General features: G+C 27.8%; 1 protein-coding gene across 2 annotated transcripts in view; it reads right to left on the minus strand.

Annotated features, from left to right (window-relative positions):
- The window catches only part of LOC145291379 (uncharacterized), a 172,156-nt gene that overhangs the window by 129,869 nt on the left and 17,343 nt on the right, over positions 1 to 24,944 (minus strand). For both annotated transcript variants that reach the window (XR_013869399.1, XM_080137169.1), the window contains exon 3: positions 23,242 to 23,315. Coding sequence is in view for 1 of the 2 variants with exons in the window: in XM_080137169.1 (XP_079993295.1) it covers positions 23,242 to 23,315 (74 nt within the window). In the remaining variant the exon portion in view is untranslated. The remainder of the gene's footprint in view (positions 1 to 23,241; positions 23,316 to 24,944) is intronic.

The following is a 24,944-nucleotide window of genomic DNA, read 5'->3' on the forward strand; positions in this document are numbered from 1 at the left end:
ATTATACAATGCACCACATACTTGTCGATTTATATCTATTGAATGTGTAAACTATAAAATGAAACACATACTTGTCGATTTATATGTATTGAATGTATAAATTAAAAAATGAAACACATACTTGTCGATTTATATCAATTGAATGTGTAAATTATAAAATGAAACACACACTTATCGATTTATATCTATTGAAAACGTAAATTATAAAATGAAACACATATTTGTCCATTTATATCTATTGAATACGTAAATTATAAAATGAAATACACACTTGTCGATTTATATCTATTGAATGTGTAAATGATAAAATGAAACACATACTTGTCGATTTATATCTATTGAATACGTAAATTATAAAATGAAACACATACTTGTCGGTTTAGATCTATTGAATGTGTAAATTATAAAATGAAACACATACTTGTCGATTTATATCTATTGAATGTATAAATGAAAAAACGAAACACACACTTGTCGATTTATATCTATTGAATGTGTAAATTATTAAATGAAACACATACTTGTCGATTTATATCTATTGAATGTGTAAATTATTAAATGAAACACATACTTGTCGATTTATATCTATTGAATTCGTAAATTATAAAATGAAACACATACTGGTCGATTTATATCTATTGAATTCGTAAATTATAAAATGAAACACATACTGGTCGATTTGTATCTATTGAATGTGCTAATTAAAAAATGAAACACATACTTGTCTATTCATATCTATTGTATGTATAAATGAAAAAAAGAAACACATACTTGTCGATTTATATCTATTGTATGTATAAATGAAAAAATGAAACACATACTTGTCGATTTATATCTATTGAATGTGCAAACTATATAATGAAACACATACTTTTCGATTTATATCTATTGAATGTGTAAACAAATAATAATGAAACACATACTTGTCGATTTATAACTATTGAACGTGTAAATTATAAAATGAAACACATACTTCTCGATTTACATCTATTGAATGTGTAAATTATAAAATGAAACACATACTTGTCGATTATATGTATTGAATGTGTAAATTATAAAATGAAACACATACTTGTCGATTTATACCTAATGAATGTGTAAATTAAAAAATGAAACACATACTTGTCGATTTATATCTATTGAATGTGTAAATTATAAAATGAAACACATACTTGTCGATTTATGTCTATTGAATGTATAAATAAAAAGATGAACCACATACTTGTCCATTTATATCTATTGAATGTGTAAATGATAAAATGAAACACATACTTGTCGATTTATATCTACTGAATTTGTAAATGATAAAATGAAACACATACTTGTCTATTTATATCTATTGAATGTGCAAATGATAACATGAAACACATTCTTGTCGATTCATATCTATTGAATGTGTAAATTATAAAATAAAACACATACTTGTCGATTTATATCTATTGAATGTGTAAATGATAAAATGAAACACATACTTGTCGATTTATATCTATTGAATGTGTAAATGATAAAATGAAACACATACTTGTCTATTTATATCTATTGAATGTGTAAATTATAAAATGAAACACATACTTGTCGATTAATATCTATTGAATGTGTACATTATTAAATGAAACAGATACTTTTCGATTTATATCTATGAAATGTATAAATTATAAAATGAAACACATACTTGTCGATTTATATCTATTGAACCTATAAATTATAAAATGAAACATATACTTGTGGATTTATATCTATTGAATGTGTAAATTATAAAATAAAACACATACTTGTCGATTTATATCTATTGAATACGTAAATTATAAAATGAAACACATACTTGTCGATTTATATCTATTGAATGTGTAAATGATAAAATGAAACACATACTTGTCGATTTATATCAATTAAATGCGTAAATTATAAAATGAAACACATACTTGTCGATTTATATCTATTGAATACGTAAATTATAAAATGAAATACACACTTGTCGATTTATATCTATTGAATGTGTAAACTATAAAATGAAACACATACTTTTCCATTTATCTATTGAATGTGTAAACTATTAAATGAAACACATACTTTTCGATTCATATCTATGGAATGTGGAAACTATAAAATGAAACACATACTTTTCGATTTATATATATTGAATGTGTAAATTATGAAATGAAACACATACTTGTCGATTTATATCTATTGAATGTGTAAATAATAAAATGAAATACATACTTGTCGATTTATATCTATTGAATGTGTAAATGATAAAATGAAACACATACTTGTCGATTTATATCTATTGAATGCGTAAATTGTAAAATGAAACACATACTTGTCGATTTATATCTATTGAATGCGTAAATTGTAAAATGAAACACATACTTGTCGATGTATATCTATTGAATGTGTAAATTATAAAATAGAAACCGATACTTGTCGATTAATATCTATTGATTGTGTAAATTATGAAATGAAACACATATTTTTCGATTTATATCTATTGAATGTGTAAATTATGAAATGAAACACATACTTGTCGATTTATATCTATTGAATGTGTAAATTATGAAATGAAACACATACTTGTCGATTTATATCTATTGAATGTGTAAATTATAAAATGAAACACATACTTATCGATTTATATCTATTGAATGTATAAATTACAAATGAAACACATACTTGTCGATTTATATCTATTGAATGTATAAATTATACAATGAAACACATACTTGTCGATTTATATCTATTGAATGTGTAAATGATAAAATGAAACACATACTTGTCGATTTATATCTATTGAATGTATAAATAACAAATGAACCACATACTTGTCGATTTATATCTATTGAATGTGTAAATTATAAAATGACACACATACATGTCGATTTATATCTATTGAATGTATAAATATAAAATGAAACACACACTTGTGGATTTATATCGATTGAATGTGTAAATTATAAAATGAAATACATACTTGTCGATTTATATCTATTGAATGTGTAAATTATAAAATGAAACACATACTTGTCGATTTATATCTATTGAATGTGTAAACTATAAAATGAAACACACACTTGTCGATTTATATCTATTGAATGTGTAAATTATAAAATGAAACCGATACTTGTCGATTTATATCTATTGAATGTGTAAATTATAAAATGAAACACATACTTTTCGATTTATATCTATTGAATGTATAAATGATAAAATGAAACACATACTTGTCGATTTATATCTATTGAATGTTGAAATTATAAAATGAAACACATACTTGTCGATTTATATCTATTGAATGTATAAATTAAAAAATAAAACACACACTTGCCGATTTATATCGATTGAATTTGTAAATTATAACATGAAACAATACTTGTCCATTTCTATCTATTGAATAGGTAAATTATAAAATGAAACACATACTTGTCGATTTATATCTATTGAATACGTAAATTATAAAATGAAACACACACTTGTTTATTTATATCTATTGAATGTCTAAATTATGAAATGAAACACACCCTTGTCGATTTATATCTATTGAACGTATAAATTATAAAATAAAACACACACTTGTCGATTTATATCTATTGAATGTGTAAATAATAAATTGAAACACATACTTGTCGATTTATATCAATTAAATGCGTAAATTATAAAATGAAACACATTCTTGTCGATTTATATCTATTGAATGCGTAAATTATAAAATGAAACACACACTAGTCGATTTATATCTATTGAATACGTTAATTATAAAATGAAACACATACTTGTCGATTTCTATCTATTGAATACGTAAATTATATAATGAAATACACACTTGTCGATTTATATCTATTGAATGTGTAAATGATAAAATGAAACACATACTTGTCGATTTATATCTATTAAATACGTAAATTATAAAATGAAACACATACTTGTCGATATATATCTATTGAATACGTAAATTATAAAATGAAACACATACTTGTCGATTTATATCTATTGAATGTGTAAATTATAAAATGAAACACATACTTGTCGATTTATATCTATTGAATGTGTATATTATAAAATAAAACACATACTTGTCGATTTATATCTATTGAATGTGTAAATGATAAAATGAAACACATACTTGTCGATTTATATCTATTGAATGTGTAAATTATAAAATGAAACACATACTTGTCGATTTATATCTATTGAATGTGTAAATTATAAAATGAAACACGTACTTGTCGATTTATATCTATTGAACGTGTATATTATAAAATAAAACACATACTTGTCGATTTATATCTATTGAATGTATAAATTAAAAATGAAACACACACTTGTCGATTTATATCTATTGAATGTGTAAATTATAAAATGAAACACATACTTGTCGATTTATATCTATTGAATGTGTAAATTATAAAATGAAACACATACTTGTCGATTTATATCTATTGAATGTGTAAATTATAAAATGAAACCCACACTTGTCGATTTATATCTATTGAATTTGTAAATTAAAAAATGAAACACATACTTGTCGATTTATATCTATTGAATGTATAAATTATTAAATGAAACACATACTTTTCGATTTATATCTATTAAATGTGTACATTATAAAATTAATCAAATACTTGTCGATTTATATCTATTGAATGTGTAAATTAAAAAATGAAACACATACTTGTCGATTTATATCTATTGAATGTATAAATTATTAAATGAAACACATACTTTTCGATTTATATCTATTGAATGTGTAAACTATAAAATGAAACACACACTTGTCGATTTATATATATTGAATGTGTAAATTATAAAATGAAACACATACTTTTCGATTTATATCTATTTAATGTATAAATTATAAAATGAAACATATACATTTCGATTTATATCTATTGAATGTGTAAATTATAAAATGAAACACATACTTTTCGATTTATATCTATTGAATGTGTAAACCAGAAAATGAAACACAACCTTGTCGATTTATATATATTGAATGTGTAAATTATAAAATGAAACACATACTTTTCGATTTATATCTATTGAATGTATAAATTATAAAATGAAACATATACATTTCGATTTATATCTATTGAATGTGTAAATTATAAAATGAAACACATACTTTTCGATTTATATCTATTGAATGTATAAATTATAAAATGAAACACACACTTGTCGATTTATATATATTGAATGTATAAATAACAAATGAACCACATACTTGTCGATTTATATCTATTGAATGTGTAAATTATAAAATGAAACACATACATGTCGATTTATATCTATTGAATGTATAAATATAAAATGAAACACACACTTGTGGATTTATATCGATTGAATGTGTAAATTATAAAATGAAATACATACTTGTCGATTTATATCTATTGAATGTGTAAATTATAAAATGAAACACATACTTGTCGATTAATATCTATTGAATGTGTAAACTATAAAATGAAACCGATACTTGTCGATTTATATCTACTGAATGTGTAAATTATAAAATGAAACACATACTTTTCGATTTATATCTATTGAATGTATAAATTGTAAAATGAAACACATACTTGTCGATTTATATCTATTGAATGTGTAAATTATAGAATGAAACACATACTTGTCGATTTATATCTATTGAATGTGTAAATTATAAAATAAAACACACACTTGCCGATTTATATCTATTGAATTTGTAAATAATAACATGAAACAATACTTATCGATTTATATCTATTGAATAGGTAAATTATAAAATGAAACACATACTTGTCGATTTATATCTATTGAATACGTAAATTATAAAATGAAACACACACTTGTCGATTTATATCTATTGAATGTGTAAATTATGAAATGAAACACACCCTTGTCGATTTATATCTATTGAATGTGTAAATAATAAATTGAAACACATACTTGTCGATTTATATCAATTAAATGCGTAAATTATAAAATGAAACACATACTTGTCGATTTATATCTATTGAATGCGTAAATTATAAAATGAAACACACACTAGTCGATTTATATCTATTTAATACGTTAATTATAAAATGAAACACATACTTGTCGATTTATATCTATTGAATACGTAAATTATAAAATGAAATACACACTTGTCGATTTATATCTATTGAATGTGTAAATGATAAAATGAAACACATACTTGTCGATCTATATCTATTAAATACGTAAATTATAAAATTAAACACATACTTGTCGATTTATATCTATTGAATACGTAAATTATAAAATGAAACACATACTTGTCGATGTATATCTATTGAACGTGTAAATTATAAAATGAAACACATACTTGTCGATTTATATCTATTGAATGTGTATATTATAAAATAAAACACATACTTGTCGATTTATATCTATTGAATGTGTAAATTATAAAATGAAACACATACTTGTCGATGTATATCTATTGAATGTGTAAATTATAAAATGAAACACATACTTGTCGATTTATATCTATTGAATGTGTAAATTATAAAATGAAACACGTACTTGTCGATTTATATCTATTGAACGTGTATATTATAAAATAAAACACATACTTGTCGATTTATATCTATTGAATGTATAAATTAAAAATGAAACACACACTTGTCGATTTATATCTATTGAATGTGTAAATTATAAAATGAAACACATACTTGTCGATTTATATCTATTGAATGTGTAAATTATAAAATGAAACACATACTTGTCGATTTATATCTATTGAATGTGTAAATTATGAAATGAAACACATACTTGTCGATTTATATCTATTGAATGTGTAAATTAAAAAATGAAACACATACTTGTCTATTTATATCTATTGTATGTATAAATTATAAAATGAAACACATACTTTTCGATTTATATCTATTGAATGTGTACATTATAAAATTAATCACATACTTGTCGATTTATATCTATTGAATGTGTAAATTATAAAATGAAACACATACTTGTCGATTTATATCTATTGAATGTATAAATTATTAAATGAAACACATACTTTTCGATTTATATCTATTGAATGTGTAAACTATAAAATGAAACACACACTTGTCGATTTATATATATTGAATGTGTAAATTATAAAATGAAACACATACTTGTCGATTTATATCTATTGAATGTATAAATAATAAAATGAAACACACACTTGTCGATTTATATCTATTGAATGTATAAATTATAAAACGAAACACATACTTGTCGATTTATATCTATTGAATGTAGAAATTGTAAAATGCACCATATACTTGTCGATTTATATCTATTGAATGTGTAAATTATAAAATAAAACACATACTTGTCGATTTATATCTATTGAATGTGTAAATTATAAAATGAAACACATACTTGTCGATTTCTATCTATTGAATGTGTAAATTATAAAATGAAACACATACTTTTCGATTTATATCTATTGAATTTGTAAATGAGAAAATGAAACACACACTTGTCGATTTATAGCTATTGAATGTATAAATTAAAAAATGAAACACATACTTGTCGATTTATATCTATTGAATGTGTAAATGATAAAATTAAACACATACTTGTCTATTTATATCTATTGAATGTGCAAATGATAAAATGAAACACATTCTTGTCGATTTATATCTATTGAATGCGTAAATTATAAAATGAAACACATACCTGTCGATTTATATCTATTGAATGTGTAAATTATAAAATGAAACCGATACTGATCGATTTATATCTATTGAATACGTAAATTATAATATGAAACACATACTTGTCGATTTATATCTATTGAATGTGTAAATAATAAAATGAAACACACACTTGTCGATTTATAGCTATTGAATGTATAAATTAAAAAATGAAACACATACTTGTCGATTTATATCTATTGAATGTGTAAATGATAAAATGAAACACATACTTGTCTATTTTTATCTATTGAATGTGCAAATGATAAAATGAAACACATTCTTGTCGATTCATATCTATTGAATGTATAAATTATAAAATGAAACACATACTTGTCGATTTATATCTATTGAATGTGTAAATTATAAAATGAAACACATACTTGTCGATTTATATCTATTGAATGTGTAAATGATAAAATGACACACATACTTGTCGATTTATATCTATTGAACGTGTAAATTGTAAAATTAAACACATACTTGTCGATTTATATCTATTGCATGTATGAATTAAAAATGAAACACACACTTGTCGATTTATATCTATTGAATGTGTAAATTATAAAATGAAACACATACTTGTCGATTTATATTTATTGAACATGTATATTATAAAATGAAACACATACTTGTCGATTTATATCTATGGAATGTATAAATAAAATAATAAAACACAGACTTGCCGATTTATATCTATTGAATGTGTAAATATTACATGAAACACATACTTGTCGCTTTATATCTATTGAATACGTAAATTATAAAATGAAACACATACTTGTCGATTAATATCTATTGAATGTGTACATTATGAAATGAAACACACACTTGTCGATTTATATCTATTGAACGTATAAATTATAAAATGAAACACACACTTGTCGATTTATATCTATTGAATGTGTAAATGATAAAATGAAACACATACTTGTCGATTTATATCAATTAAATCCGTAAAGTATAAAATGAAACACATACTTGCCGATTTATATCTTTTGAATACGTAAATTATAAAATGAAACACACACTTGTCGATTTCTATCTATTGAATACGTAAATTATAAAATGAAATACACACTTGTCGATTTATATCTATCGAATGTGTAAATGATAAAATGAAACACATACTTGCCGATTTATATCTTTTGAATCCGTAAATTATAAAATGAAAGACACACTTGTCGATTTCTATCTATTGAATACGTAAATTATAAAATGAAATACACACTTGTCGATTTATATCTATTGAATGTGTAAATGATAAAATGAAACACATACTTGCCGATTTATATCTTTTGAATCCGTAAATTATAAAATGAAACACACACTTGTCGATTTCTATCTATTGAATACGTAAATTATAAAATGAAATACACACTTGTCGATTTATATCTATTGAATGTGTAAATGATAAAATGAAACACATACTTGTCGATTTATATCTATCGAATGTGTAAATGATAAAATGAAACACATACTTGTCGATTTATATCTATTGAATACGTAAATGATAAAATGAAACACATACTTTTTGATTTATATCTATTGAATGTGTAAATTATAAAATGAAACACATACTTGTCGATTTATATCTATTGAATACGTAAATGATAAAATGAAACACATACTTGTCGATTAATATCTATTGAATACGTAAATTATAAAATGAAACACAGACTTGTCGATTTATATCTATTGAATGTGTAAATTATAAAAGTAAACACATACTTCTCGATTTATATCTATTGAATGTGTAAACTAATTAATGAAACACATACTTTTCGATTTATATCTATTGAATGTGTAAATTATAAAATGAAACACATAATTTTCGATTTATATCTATAGAATGCGTAAATTATAAAATGAAACACATACTTGTCGATTTATATCTATTGAATGTGTAAATGATAAAATGAAACGCATACTTGTAGATTTATATCTATTGAATGTATAAATTATAAAATGCAACACATACTTGTCGATTTATATCTATTGAATGTATAAATTAAAAAATGAAACACATACTTGTCGATTTATATCTATTGAATTTGTAAATTAAAAAATGAAACACACACTTGTCGATTTATATCTATTGAATGTATAAATTATAAAATGAAACACACACTTGTCGATTTATATCTATTGAATGTATAAATTATAAAATGAAACACATACTTGTCGATTTATATCTATTGAATTTGTAAATTAAAAAATGAAACACACACTTGTAGATTTATATCTATTGAATGTATAAATTATAAAATTAAACACACACTGGTCGATTTATATCTATTGAATGTATAAATTATAAAATGAAACACATACTTGTCGATTTATATCTATTGAATGTGTACACTATAAATAGAAACACATACATTTCGATTTATATCTATTGAATGTGTAAATTATAAAATGAAACACATACTTGTCGATTTATATCTATTGAATGTGTAAATTATAAAATGAAACACATACGTGTCGATTTATATCTATTAAATGTGTAAACTATAAAATGAAACACATACTTGTCGATTTATATCTGTTGAATGTGTAAATTATAAAATGAAACACATACTTTTCGATTTATATCTATTGAATACGTAAATTATAAAATGAAACACATACTTGTCGATTTATATCTATTGAATGTGTAAACTATTAAATGAAACACATACTCGTCGATTTATATCTATTGAATGTGCAAACTATTAAATGAAACACATACTTGTCGATTAATATCTATTTAATGTGTAAATCATAAAATGAAACACATACTTGTCGATTTATATCTATTAAATGTGTAAACTATAAAATGAAACACATACTGTTCGATTTATATCTGTTGAATGCGTAAATAATAAAATGAAACACATACTTGTCGATTTATATCTATTGAATGTGTAAATTATAAAATGAAACACATACTTTTCGATTTATATCTATTGAATGTGTAAATTATAAAATGAAACACATACTTTCGATTTATATCTATTGAATGTGTAAATTATAAAATGAAACACATACTTTTCGATTTATATCTATTGAATGTGTAAATTATAAAATGAAACACATACTTTCGATTTATATCTATTGAATGTGTAAATTATAAAATGAAACACATACTTTTCGATTTATATCTATTGAATGTGTAAATTAAAAAATGAAACACACACACTTGTCGATTTATATCTATTGAATGTGTAAATTATAAAATGAAACACATACTTTTCAAGTTATATCTATTGAATGTGTAAACTATAAAATGAAAACATACTTGTCGATTTATATCTATTGAATGTGTAAATTATAAAATGAAACACATACTTTACGCTTTATATCTATTGAATGTGTAAACTATAAAATGAAACACATACTTTTCGATTTATATCTATTGAATGTGTAAACTATAAAATGAAACACATACTTGTCGATTTATACCTATTGAATATGTAAACTATGAAATGAAACACATACTTGTCGCTTTATATCTATTGAATATGTAAACTATAAAATGAAACACATACTTTTCGATTGATATCTATTGAATATGTAAACTATAAAATGAAACACATACTTTACGCTTTATATCTATTGAATATGTAAACTATAAAATGAAACACATACTTTTCGATTTATATCTATTGAATGTGTAAACTATAAAATGAAACACATACTTGTCGATTTATATCTATTGAATATGTAAACTATAAAATGAAACACATACTTTACGCTTTTTATCTATTGAATATGTAAACTATAAAATGAAACACATACTTGTCGATTTATATCTATGGAATATGTAAACTATAAAATGAAACACATACTTTACGCTTTATATCTATTGAATATGTAAACTATAAAATTAAACGCATACTTGTCGATTTATATCTATTGAATATGTAAACTATAAAATGAAACACATACTTTTTGATTTATATCTATTGAATACGTAAATTATAAAATGAAACACATACTTTTCGATTTATATCTATTGAATGTGTAAATTATAAAATGAAACACATATTTTCGATTTATATCTATTGAATGTGTAAATTATAATATGAAACACATACTTTTCGATTTATATCTATTGAATGTGTAAATTATAAAATGAAACACATACTTTTCGATTTATATCTATAGAATGCGTAAATTATAAAATGAAACACATACTTTTCGATTTATATCTATTGAATGTGTAAATTAAAAAATGAAACACATACTCCTCGATTTATATCTATTGAATGTGGAAATAAAAAAATGAAACACACACTTGTCGATTTATATCTATTGAATGTTTAAATTATAAAATGAAACACATACTTGTCGATTTATATCTATTGAATGTGTAAATTACAAAATGAAACACACACTTGTCGATTTATATCTATTGAATGTGTAAATTATAAAATGAACCATACTTGTCGATTTATATCTATTGAATGTGTAAATTATAAAATGAAACACATACTTTTAGATTTATATCTATTGAATGTGTAAACTATAAAATGAAACACATACTTTTCGATTTATATCTATTGAATGTGTAAACTATAAAATGAAACACATACTTTTCGATTTATATCTATTGAATATGTAAACTATAAAATGAAATCCCATACTTTTCGATATATATCTATTGAATACGTAAATTATAAAATGAAACACATACTTTTCGATTTATATCTATTGAATGTGTAAATTATAAAATGAAACACATACTTTTCGATTTATATCTATAGAATGCGTAAATTATAAAATGAAACACATACTTTTCGATTTATATCTATTGAATGTGTAAATTATGAAATGAAACACATACTTGTCGATTTATATCTATTGAATGTATAAATTAAAAAATGAAACACACACTTGTCGATTTATATCTATTGAATGTGTAAATTAAAAAATGAAACACATACTTGTCGATTTATATCTATTGAATGTGTAAATAAAAAAATGAAACACACACTTGTCGATTTATATCTATTAAATGTTTAAATTATAAAATGAAACACATACTTGTCGATGTATATCTATTTAATGTATAAATTAAAAAATGAAAACATACTTGTCCATTTATATCTATTGAATGTGCAAATGATAAAATAAAACTCATACTTGTCGATTTATATCTATTGAATGTGTAAATGATAAAATGAAACGCATACTTGTCGATTTATATCTATTGAATGTATAAATTAAAAAATGAAACACATACTTGTCGATTTATATCTATTGAATGTGTAAACTATAAAATGAAACACATACTTTTCTATTTATATCTATTGAATGTGTAAATTATACAATGAAACACATACGTGTCGATTTATATCTATTGAATGTGTAAATTGTAAAATGAAACACATACTTTTCGATTTATATCTATTGAATGTGTAAATTATAAAATGAAACACATACTTGTCGATTTATATCTATTGAATGTGTAAATTATAAAATGAAACACATACTTGTCGATTTATATCTATTGAATGTGTAAATTATAAAATGAAACACATACTTGTCGATTTATATCTATTGAATGTGTAAATTATAAAATGAAACACATACTTTTCGATTCATATCTATTGAATGTGTAAATTATAAAATGAAACACATACTTTTCGATTTATATCTATTGAATGTGTAAATTATAAAATGAAACACATACTTTTCGATTCATATCTATTGAATGTGTAAATGATAAAATGAAACACATACTTTTCGATTCATATCTATTGAATGTGTAAATAATAAAATGAAACACATACTTGTCGATTTATATCTATTGAATGTGTAAATTATAAAATGAAACACATACTTGTCGATTTATATCTATTGAATGTGTAAATTATAAAATGAAACACATACTTGTCGATTTATATCTATTGAATGTGTAAACTATAAAATGAAACACTTACTTTTCGATTGATATCTATTGGATGTGTAAATTATAAAATGAAACACATACTTGTCGATTTATATCTATTGAATGTGTAAACTATAAAATGAAACACATACTTTTCGATTGATATCTATTGGATGTGTAAATTCTAAAATGAAACACATACTTTTCGATTTATATCTATTGAATGTGTAAATTATAAAATGAAACACATACTTTTCGATTTATATCTATAGAATGCGTAAATTATAAAATGAAACACATACTTTTCGATTTATATCTATTGAATGTGTAAATTATAAAATGAAACACATACTTGTCGATTTATATCTATTGAATGTGTAAATTAAAAAATGAAACGCATACTTGTCGATTTATATCTATTGAATGTGTAAATAAAAAAATGAAACACACACTTGTCGATTTATATCTATTAAATGTTTAAATTATAAAATGAAACACATACTTGTCGATGTATATCTATTTAATGTATAAATTAAAAAATGAAAACATACTTGTCCATTTATATCTATTGAATGTGCAAATGATAAAATGAAACACATACTTGTCGATTTATATCTATTGAATGTGTAAATGATAAAATGAAACGCATACTTGTCGATTTATATCTATTGAATGTATAAATTAAAAAATGAAACACATACTTGTCGATTTATATCTATTGAATGTGTAAACTATAAAATGAAACACATACTTTTCTATTTATATCTATTGAATGTGTAAATTATACAATGAAACACATACTTGTCGATATATATCTATTGAATGTGTAAATTATAAAATGAAACACATGTCTATTTATATCTATTGAATGTGTAAACTATAAAATGAAACACATACTTTTCGATTTATATCTATTGAATGCGTAAATTATAAAATGAAACACATACTTTTCGATTTATATCTATTGAGTGTGTAAATTATAAAATGAAACACATACTTTTCGATTCATATCTATTGAATGTGTAAACTGTAAAATGAAACACATACTTTTCGATTTATATCTATTGAATGTGTAAATTATAAAATGAAACACATACTTGTCGATTTATATCTATTGAATGTGTAAATTATAAAATGAAACACATACTTTTCGATTTATATCTATTGAATGTGTAAATTATAAAATGAAACACATACTTGTCGATTTATATCTATTGAATGTGTAAATTATAAAATGAGACACATACTTTTCGATTCATATCTATTGAATGTGTAAATTATAAAATGAAACACATACTTTTTGATTTATATCTATTGAATGTGTAAATTATAAAATGAAACACATACTTTTCGATTCATATCTATTGAATGTGTAAATGATAAAATGAAACACATACTTTTCGATTCATATCTATTGAATGTGTAAATTATAAAATGAAACACATACTTGTCGATTTATATCTATTGAATGTGTAAATTATAAAATGAAACACATACTTGTCGATTTATATCTATTGAATGTGTAAATTATAAAATGAAACACATACTTGTCGATTTATATCTATTGAATGTGTAAACTATAAAATGAAACACATACTTTTCGATTGATATCTATTGGATGTGTAAATTATAAAATGAAACACATACTTGTCGATTTATATCTATTGAATGTGTAAACTATAAAATGAAACACATACTTTTCGATTGATATCTATTGTATGTGTAAATTATAAAATGAAACACATACTTTTCGATTTATATCTATTGAATGTGTAAATTATAAAATGAAACACATACTTTTCGATTTATATCTATTGAATTCGTAAATTATAAAATGAAACACATACTTGTCGATTTATATCTATTGAATGTGTAAACTATAAAATGAAACACATACTTTTCGATTGATATCTATTGGATGTGTAAACTGTAAAATGAAACACATACTTTTCGATTTATATCTATTGAATGTTTAAATTTTAAAATGAAACACATACTTGTCGATTTATATCTTTTGAATGTGTAAACTATAAAATGAAACACATACTTGTCGATTTATATCTATTGAATGTGTAAATTATAAAATAAAACACATACTTTTCGATTTATATCTATTGAATGTGTAAATTATAAAATAAAACACATACTTGTCCATTTATATCTATTGAATGTGTAAATTATAAAATAAAACACACACTTGTCGATTTATATCTATTGAATGTGTAAATTCTAAAATGAAACACATACTTGTCGATTTATATCTATTGAATGTGTGAATTATAAAATGAATCACACGCTTGTGGTTTACTTCTTCTACATCATGTTGACATGTTGCGCGAACACACATACACAAATCAAGCCACCCACATGCAATTCACAAACATGTTGCCCTGTTGATTTGACATTTTGACACGATAGGCATCGAGGTCATTTCCTTATGACCTTTTGCTTCCGTTTCTCTTTTTTCTTGCTTCTTTCTTTCTCTCTCTCTCTCTCTTTCTCTCTCTCTCTCTTTTCACCTGGAAACGACAATGAAAGTACACTCCCCAAAATACTCGTATACGAAGATCAAATTTTCACCTCTACACATGTGCAAATATTCGAGGTAAGCCTAACTTAATGTCACCATAAACATTAATGGACTAGAATGAACAATTGAATTAATTTTACCAACAACATTAAAGAATATTTCAGAACTATGCCTGATCACACGGGCGTACACACACACATGCTTGTGTTTTGTCATTATTCATAATAAATATATTGTGTGTATATATGTAAATCCGTCCTATGTTGTTTTATTTTAATGCCGGAGTCGAGGACATGCATATTTATTCTCTACAGATACTTGCCAGACATTAGTGATAGATATTTTGTAGTGCTAGAATTTATTAAACTGAGCTGGGTGGAGTTTTTTTTTTACTTGGGGGTCACCACTTATGAGGATTAGGGTTAATGAATGTAAGGTGGGAGTTTAGTAATCATTAATGATGTTAATTGGGTGAAATTTGATTATTTATGAGGACGACTCAACAGGAACTCGTTTACATTAGATTTGAAGCCCACCATGATGTATTTAGCCAGGAAGCATGCCACCGGAACAGTGTTCCAAAGACAGGCTATTCTGGGAAAGGAGCTTTGTTCATGGAATATGCATTTACATTTAGGCACAGATAGAGAGTGGGGAAAATCATATATAGTGGTTTTAGCTAGTCAAGTATTCTTTGTGAAAGTTTTGCAAGGGGGGGCATAGATTGGAGTTCAGATGAGCACTTACCAAGAAAATAGCGATAGAGCAGAGATAGGCTCGTGATGTCTTTTCTGTGGGAAAGAGGTTGCAGAGAAGAAAAAAGGGTATCACTAGGTTTAATTTAAATTAACCAACTACTTCTTTCCTCATTCTCAAGATCAGAAAAGAGAGAATCAGAAAAAGTTTTGTCATTGCTGGCCTTTGAAGCGTCGCCATAGATTGTCGTGTCGTCGTGTCTATGAATGACCTAAGAATGTGATTTGAGAGATTATTGATGAAGAGCAGGAATAGGATGGAACCCTGAGGAACACCAGCGTTAATACAGTGAGTTTGTGATTTCTGCACATCAACGACTACGTTTATAAGCCTATCAAAGAGAAAGGATTTTATAACTGAGAGGACATTCCCAGCTATTCCATAGCGAATGACCTTGTGAAATAGATCTTTATGCCACACTCTATCAAAAGCCTTTAATATGTGAAGAGCTATTGCTCTAGAGACAAAGCCTCCATCAAGCGATTCACTAATCCTGTGTGATATAACAGTTAGTACATCTGCTGTAGATCTACATATTATATGTCATTGAGCAGGTTATTTTTGCCAAGGTGGTTGACCACTTCTTTGTTATTTCACAGTTTCCAGTAACTTACTCATGACATCCATGAGACTGATTGGTCTGTAGTGAGAGGGAGATGACCAAATATCTGAATTTTTAAATCCAGGGCAGACTGATGAAGTTTTCAGAGGTGTTGGAAGCATTTCTCTTTAAAGCAATGCTTAAACAGCTTTGTAAGTATGGAAGCTAGTTCCGGTTGAAGCTTTTTGAGCACAATAACTGTAATGCGGTTGGGGCCAGTTGCTTTACCAGAATCAAGGTTTTTGATAAGTTTGCCAACATCACATACAGAAATTTGTATGTCGCTTAGTGTGTTTTCAGTCAGAGGAGGGAATAAGAGGGGTAGGCGGCCCCGATTGCAAAGGGTAGAATTTGCTGCAACGTTCTTAGCAAAGAGTTTTGCTTTGTTAGATGCTGACGAAATTACCTCAGGTCCATTGATGATAGAAGACACACTTCTATTCAAGACCTGTTTGTTATTCACCAAAACTGGTCGGGGCCAAGCCGCTGCTCCACTACTTTAAACTTATACTGAGCATACGAATCTCTTGCATTTTTTATTACTCTTTTTCAATGGTTGCTGGCAGTTCTAAAGGTGGTTTTAGTTTCACAACATCTATTATGCTGGGAGCAATGGAAATAGTTATTTCTGTGTGCAATGGCAGCAACACATGCCAGAGTGAACCATGGCTGGCTTTGGTGCTTTAGCTGGAATTTTTTGGAAGGTATGAAGCGGTATATATCCACAGTTAACCATTTAGTCAGGTCAGTTAACCATTTAGTCAGGTCTGATACTCTAGAGGACACATTATTTTTGAACATGCAGTCCAGAAGTATATCTGATATGAATGCTCAGAAGTCATTCCAGTTAGCCATCTATATACAGTGCGATGGAGAGGTACATCAGAGGACTGATTATATATATTAGTCTCATGTTATTAGATTTCAACCCCTGGAAAGTTGAAACGTAGACCTCTGAGGTTAGACAATGAGACCTGGTAGTAGGGGATTACGTTGAGAGTTCTGGGTTTAATCTTGTCTTGTTTCTTGTGATTTTTCATTTTTGAGGGTTGAGAGATGTGAAGAAAGTCGGCAGTTGTTTGAGCAAAGCAGAAAAAATGAAAGGAAGGAAGAATGCTTTTTGCAACCATGATAAGATAAAGCTGTAACAGTTACCCACTAAAGTGACACCGAGAGCCTACACCAGAAGCCACTGCATCGTCCAGAATCCATTCACCAAATGGCAATACATCAGCCCCAGTACTTTGCACCTGCTGATAGGACAGTCTCCTTGGGTGTTAATCCAAGGCTCAGGTCTTTGACTAGTGTCAGAAATTTAATTTCTTTCCTTCTTTATCTCTTTCCTTCCCTTTCTTGTTTTTTTTTTCGTGTTGCATTAAGAAGCTGCTGCTGATGACTTAAGATCACGCCATCAGTCATGACGTTTTATTGGCTAAGGGTTTTTACCGCCTTTTTTGGACAAGAAATTGAAGAGCAAACAACCAGTTTAAGACAAGAATTGATGCACGTAACACGTCGTTACGAAAGTCTCAAGGAACTCAGACAATACCAGTCTTTAAAATGGAAATGCATTTCATTATTCAGAAGAACGAATAATGAAGGTATGCTGCAGTGTTCAAGGAAGATGTTCCGAAAAGGAGACCAAGGTGGAGTATCTTGGTAATGTGAAGAGAAAGAGAAAATCGATCTTTTTCAAGTTAGAATCTGATCGTGGAAAGCGACGCACATGCGTCAATTTAAATCTCATCTACGAACCAGTCGAGATGAAAGCTGAATTATGGTCGTCGTCGTGCTATAAAGGATATACCTACTGAAGAGTTTTTTTGCAGACTAAGGATTTTATCTAATAAGTGCTTGTACTCGGATTAATTCCTTCGTCAAAAATGAACTTTGAAAGAGTTAAAGGATTCTGCGTCTTCGGAAAAGGCGAAGAGGATATATGTATATAAGATACACATTTAAAGAAAAAAAGATGATTATTGAACGATAACCATGCAGTAAGTTTCTATACCTTTCAAAACCTCTAATTTCTGATTTCTCTCTCGTTTGTTAAATTAAGCTTTGCGCTTGCCTGAAGGACAATTCTAGGCAGCTACTTTACAGTCGAGCTGGTGAACATTTGAACTTGAGTTTATTTTGATAATTGAACTTTTCAGCTTTGCTGTTTTCCTTTCTCCCAACCCTCTGTGATCTTTTCTTCCTAATAAATGTTAATGCTTTCATGTTCTTAAAGTATCTCTTTGTTATTCTTTTAAGTCCTGTTAGTATTGCATGCTATTTCCTTTGTGTTTTCTTTAAAGCTTAATTGATGTACACTGCGTGGGATAACCTTCGCGGGACATAGAGAATAAATTTCCTACACTATCAGGCATATAATGTCAACCCAGGTAAAACATTTATCTCCAGCACCCTTATTAGTGGCATGGCCACAAAGATAGAGATGGGGAGATAAAATAAGGACATCTCAAGCTACTACTTAGAAAAAACACTGCCGACCTAGTATTATAGCTATTTCTCCTCTCTTTGTTCATTCATGATAAATGTTCACTCATTATATATATAGACTGAGTGACAAAATAGAAGAAGCGAGAGTTATGGAGCTGCTGAAAACGCATTCACAACGCGTTTTCTACTCTCCATTAAAAACAACAAAAAAACTAAGTATTGTACTTAATATAAGTTCAGAACAAGCCTTTGTGAATTTCAGGAAAGAATATCCATAACTTTTCTTCTCACTAAGAGTTTTTTAAGGTAAAAGGGCAAAAGCAAGAAAGAAAAGGTAAGCAAAACAGTATAAATGTCCCTGAAATTAAGAAATAAGTTTCATACAAGAATCGTCAAAAACAGTCAATTTAAAGAAAGTGGTATCGAAAAATAACGTTCTTACAATTGGTAACAAGTAAAAATTCACTTGATTATGTCCAATTTTCAAGACATAATTTTTGTAACAAGCGATTTTCGAGACTAATCAGACAGCTTTGCAGACTGTGAAATGGGGTGCGCAAACTCGAGAGAGAGGTGAGGGGAAGAGAAAAGACAAGGTAAGCTACTACATTGGGGTTGAGGTCACGTGGTGGAGAATATTGCCTACCTTATTTGAGTGATCAGAACAAAACGCTAGCATTTATATAGGAAAGAATGGTAGTTTTTTGGGGGGGGCAGCATAGGGATATACAGAACATTGTTTATTTATAGCGAGAGTAAAAACAAGCAAATAGTATTAAAAAAAAGGAAAGACCAGCAAAAATACGAAATGTCCCTGAAATAAAGAAATAAGTTAAGGAGAGTCACCAGAGTTTCATATAAAATAACCAACATCATCTCTACAATTAAATTAACTTTATTTAACATGACTACAAACATGTGAGACAAGTTTGTTCGGTAGGCTGGCTTTAGCTATAGAGAGATAATTGAGTTCTAGAGTTCTATCTCGTTCTGCCACGCTATGGCATGGAACAAGAAGATGGTTTTAGCATTGTCTCCACGGTGTCTGTTCAGGAACTGTTTATATTTTAGCACTGTAACGTAATCCCCCATTGATGAGCTTTAGAACTATGCTGAGATAGTTTATCATTCCCGGGTGACGCCAGATAACCCAAGGATTTAAGATAGAGAAGATAAATATATATTTTTTATTTCATGCCAAAATAGATATTGTTTGAAATCAGAGAAATATATTTTTGCAGCTAAAAGTTGATGACAGGAAATTTCACGTATAACATTGTCTGGCCTTAGTGAACTCAAGGTCAGATGTCAGAATTGACATCTGGCCTTGGAAATCGTGAGACCTAAAATTCAGATTTCAGGTATGGGAATTGCGCCCACGCAAGGACCTGGGGCTTTCGATTTCGCGGCAAAATCTTATTGGCTGGAGTTTCCACCCCATCCACATACCTTACTATATATACGATTGTCGTGCTAAAATTAGTTAGTTGGAGTTAGAGAAGAAGAGATCGCTTGTTGACTTCGAGAAGAACAGACCGTATAGAGACGTGACCTTTCCCTCCTCATCCAACCGTCTGTCGCTGTCTGTGAAGAGATTTGAGACTTTAGAAAAAAACTTACAAAAACTGAGTGATATTTGTAAAAACATTTGTACATAATTCTGCGAAATTAAGCTTCAGTAGAATAGTCTACATGAGTTGTCTTTCTTCCTGCCTGCTGCTTCGATATTCGCTTTCAGCATACCAAATTTCATGTAACAACCTCAGAGAAGACTAGACGACACGAGCCGAGAATTCAGATAAACAGGAGTCCTAACCACCTTCACACAGAGAGGGGTTACAATTGGTGCCGTGACCAGGACGACCTTGTGTTACCACGGAAGAAGAAAAAAAACGGTACTGGGATTGCATTACAATCTTACAATTGGTGATATCGACCCAAAAGAAGGGTGAGACTTAATATTTCTCATTTTTTTTTGTTACCACGAAAAAAAAAACGGAATTGGGATTGCGTTATAATCTTACATTATTGGTGGCAGAAGAAAAGACATACTAAGAAAGAGACAGACAGACGAGGACATTTGAAAGCAAAAGGAAGAAGAGACAGAAAAAGAAACCGATAAAGAGACTCTCGAAGAAGAAGGAAAAAAAACGCCTTTAAGCCAGAAAAAGAATTCGCACGCGTGAACATTTTGAACATTTTGGAAAAACTGTAACCCCTTTCACCTAACAATTAGCTAAACAAAAAGATGTCGTAAAACTTGAATTTAACTTGAAAATACTATTTTTTAAAAATAGCACGGTAACATTCACCACTTTATTTTACATATTTCTTTTCCAAAAAACCGTTTAAATACATTGATTTATATTTAAAATGTTGTGTAATTATTTCTAAAATATAAGTGCTAAAAATAATGAGTAATACGCCCGCCAGCCCGGTAACGTAAGTGCATTATTAATAAAGTGATTTTTAATATCGTATTCAGCTAAATCCATAACAAGCGACATATGAATGATTGGTTTATTTTACTGATGTTACACCGTAATCACGTGATTAAAATTTTATATCCAATCTAAATAGAAAAAAATAGTGGTGACTTTCTCCTTTAAAATTCAGCCATCACCTCGGCGTGGCATGGGTTGTAACTGCATCCCTGCAGGCAAACAATGGCACTGTTATGAATCATTATAACTCAACTGGAAAAAAGATTTCTGCTTCAACAGATAAATGTGCAATAAAATGTTTAACCTGAAAATTATTTTTCTGAAAACTATTGATCAATATTACACTTTTAAAAGGAAGATACTAGAGTTTAAAATAACTGTTTTATTTACACTCTAACAATTCAAAAGTTTGCTCAAAACTGACTCTTCAATTCTCAAACATTGTAATGAATGTCAGTAAAATACTGAGCACTTGGAAAAAGTCACTATAACTTTTCCTACTGCAATGAAATATTTATGCGTTCAAATAAATAGATTTACATTTGAAAATTACAATACTCGGCGATTTAATTCTGAAATTATGAATTTCAATACAAAAATAATATTTTTACGCAAATTTCAATGTAAAAACAGCTATTGTGCACACTTTTATTAAATTTTAGGGTATGTAGTTTTATGTGTATTAATTTGCATATCAATGAGGCTTCGCCCCCCAAAAAGACGTTATCAAAGACTGAAGTCGAGAAAACAGGACAGTCGAGTTCTTTGAATCGAATTAAGTACGTCGGATCGTAGAAAGTAGTATGAACGCTGGCAATATTTCTTTTTTTATTATAGAGTTAGAATTACTTTATGCAATTTTAACGCAGGTACAACAGTGACACATAGAAATGTAAACAAAAACAACTTACCTGAACAACAGAAGCAGTCAAAAAAGTAACAAGAAATGGATATAATCCAGATTTGTCAAGTAATAATGGCAATCCTGGAATGAAATGAAACAAGACATTTTTCAAAAATTAAAACTTTTTGTTCGAACTATAATAGAACATTTGAGTCGAAGGACAGATGAAGCACGTGTTAACTTTAGTGGGCCATTATGTCTATAAAAATATTGCTCCAACCAATTCACTGAATTGGAAAGGCATCTGACCTATAAAATTTTGCCTCGATTAAGGAAATGACTTTTAACGAAACCTGGCCATAGATGTTGACATATGTTGAACGGCTTTAGATAAATTTACTTCCAAACTAACCTCCCGCCAGCTCTTTATTTATACCTCTTTCCCTTATAGTTTCTTCCCAATATCTCTTTAGTCTTCTGTAAAATTCAGTTCGATAAATAGGATAGCTGATACATGGAGAACTATCTTGATGGGTTGCTTATAGTCCTCACATAAGAACCATCATATATATTCCATTAGTTGCCTAGATGTTTTTCCCTGAGCTTCCAGTGGGAGACGACTCAGACAGTCCGAATTACCATTAAGGAATCCAACTCAATATTCTAGTTTGTAATTATAGGCAAACAAAAGCAGGGCTCAACGTTGCGCCTGGACATCAGCCATAGCTGGAATTGGTTTATTCTCTGTAAATAAACCCAACAACGGTGCACACTGGAAGTGTTCTCAAACGAATATTGATGTAACCTCTTAAATGCAAAACCAAGGACTGGTCTTTCCTTTTCAATATGTGCATAGAGTGTTCGAGAAATGTAATGTACTGGCTTTTTACTGTCATCTTCCATTCTAGGAGTCAACATATGACCTTCACCTTCACCGAGGTGAACGATTTATATGACCTTCACCGAGGTGCGCGACTTGACACACAAAAATAAACCGCCTCTTAATCACCTGCTAACGCACGCGTCACTGTAACGTCCAATGACAACAACAACAACCTTCTCACTCGACCTGCCTTTATACCGCTATCTCAATCCCTTCTCTTGCGCATGCGCCTGTAGATTCCTGACAACCTCGAGACTTCCGCTTATAAAAACCCAAGTTTTGTTGTCGCGCATGCCTATACAAGGCACAAACACGAGGGCGTTTGTTGTGTTGGTAATTACTACACAACACAATTTCCAAATCACAAAGAGATCCACATGTACATTGTGTAAGATTGATTGGGTCAAAATGAAAACAAAAACTGACAGCACGCCCCTTTCACGAACGCCACAATTCGCACCAATTCCCAACTTCGATGCAGCAAATACTCGACTTCGTCAGCTATGCCACCATGTCTCCCTTGTCAGTAAATAGCTTTACCATACCACTGTTTATTTATTTCTTTGCCATAAATAAATTGACGAAATAGCTTGAAAGAGTAATAATTTACATGGCCGAAAGTGTATTTAAGCAATTAATTCCTATTTCGGTCACATAAATTATTTCAAGTCGAAAAGAAAACACATACTCGAGTAGAATTATTTTGTGTTCTTTTTTCCCCATGATAAAGACGTTCAATTTTTCATCTTCAACAGTAACAGTTCCTTTTTTTCTTCTGTCTGTCTGTCTCTCTCTCTCTCTCTCTCTCTCTCTCTCTCTCTCTCTCTCTCTCTCTCTCTCTAACTAATAATAAAATCGGTGCCGAGCAAACATTTTTTTTTATGTTG

This window comes from Euprymna scolopes, chromosome 12, assembly GCF_053919585.1.
Source record: "Euprymna scolopes isolate OS-2025 chromosome 12, ASM5391958v1, whole genome shotgun sequence".
NCBI classification, from domain to species: Eukaryota; Metazoa; Mollusca; class Cephalopoda; order Sepiida; family Sepiolidae; genus Euprymna; species Euprymna scolopes.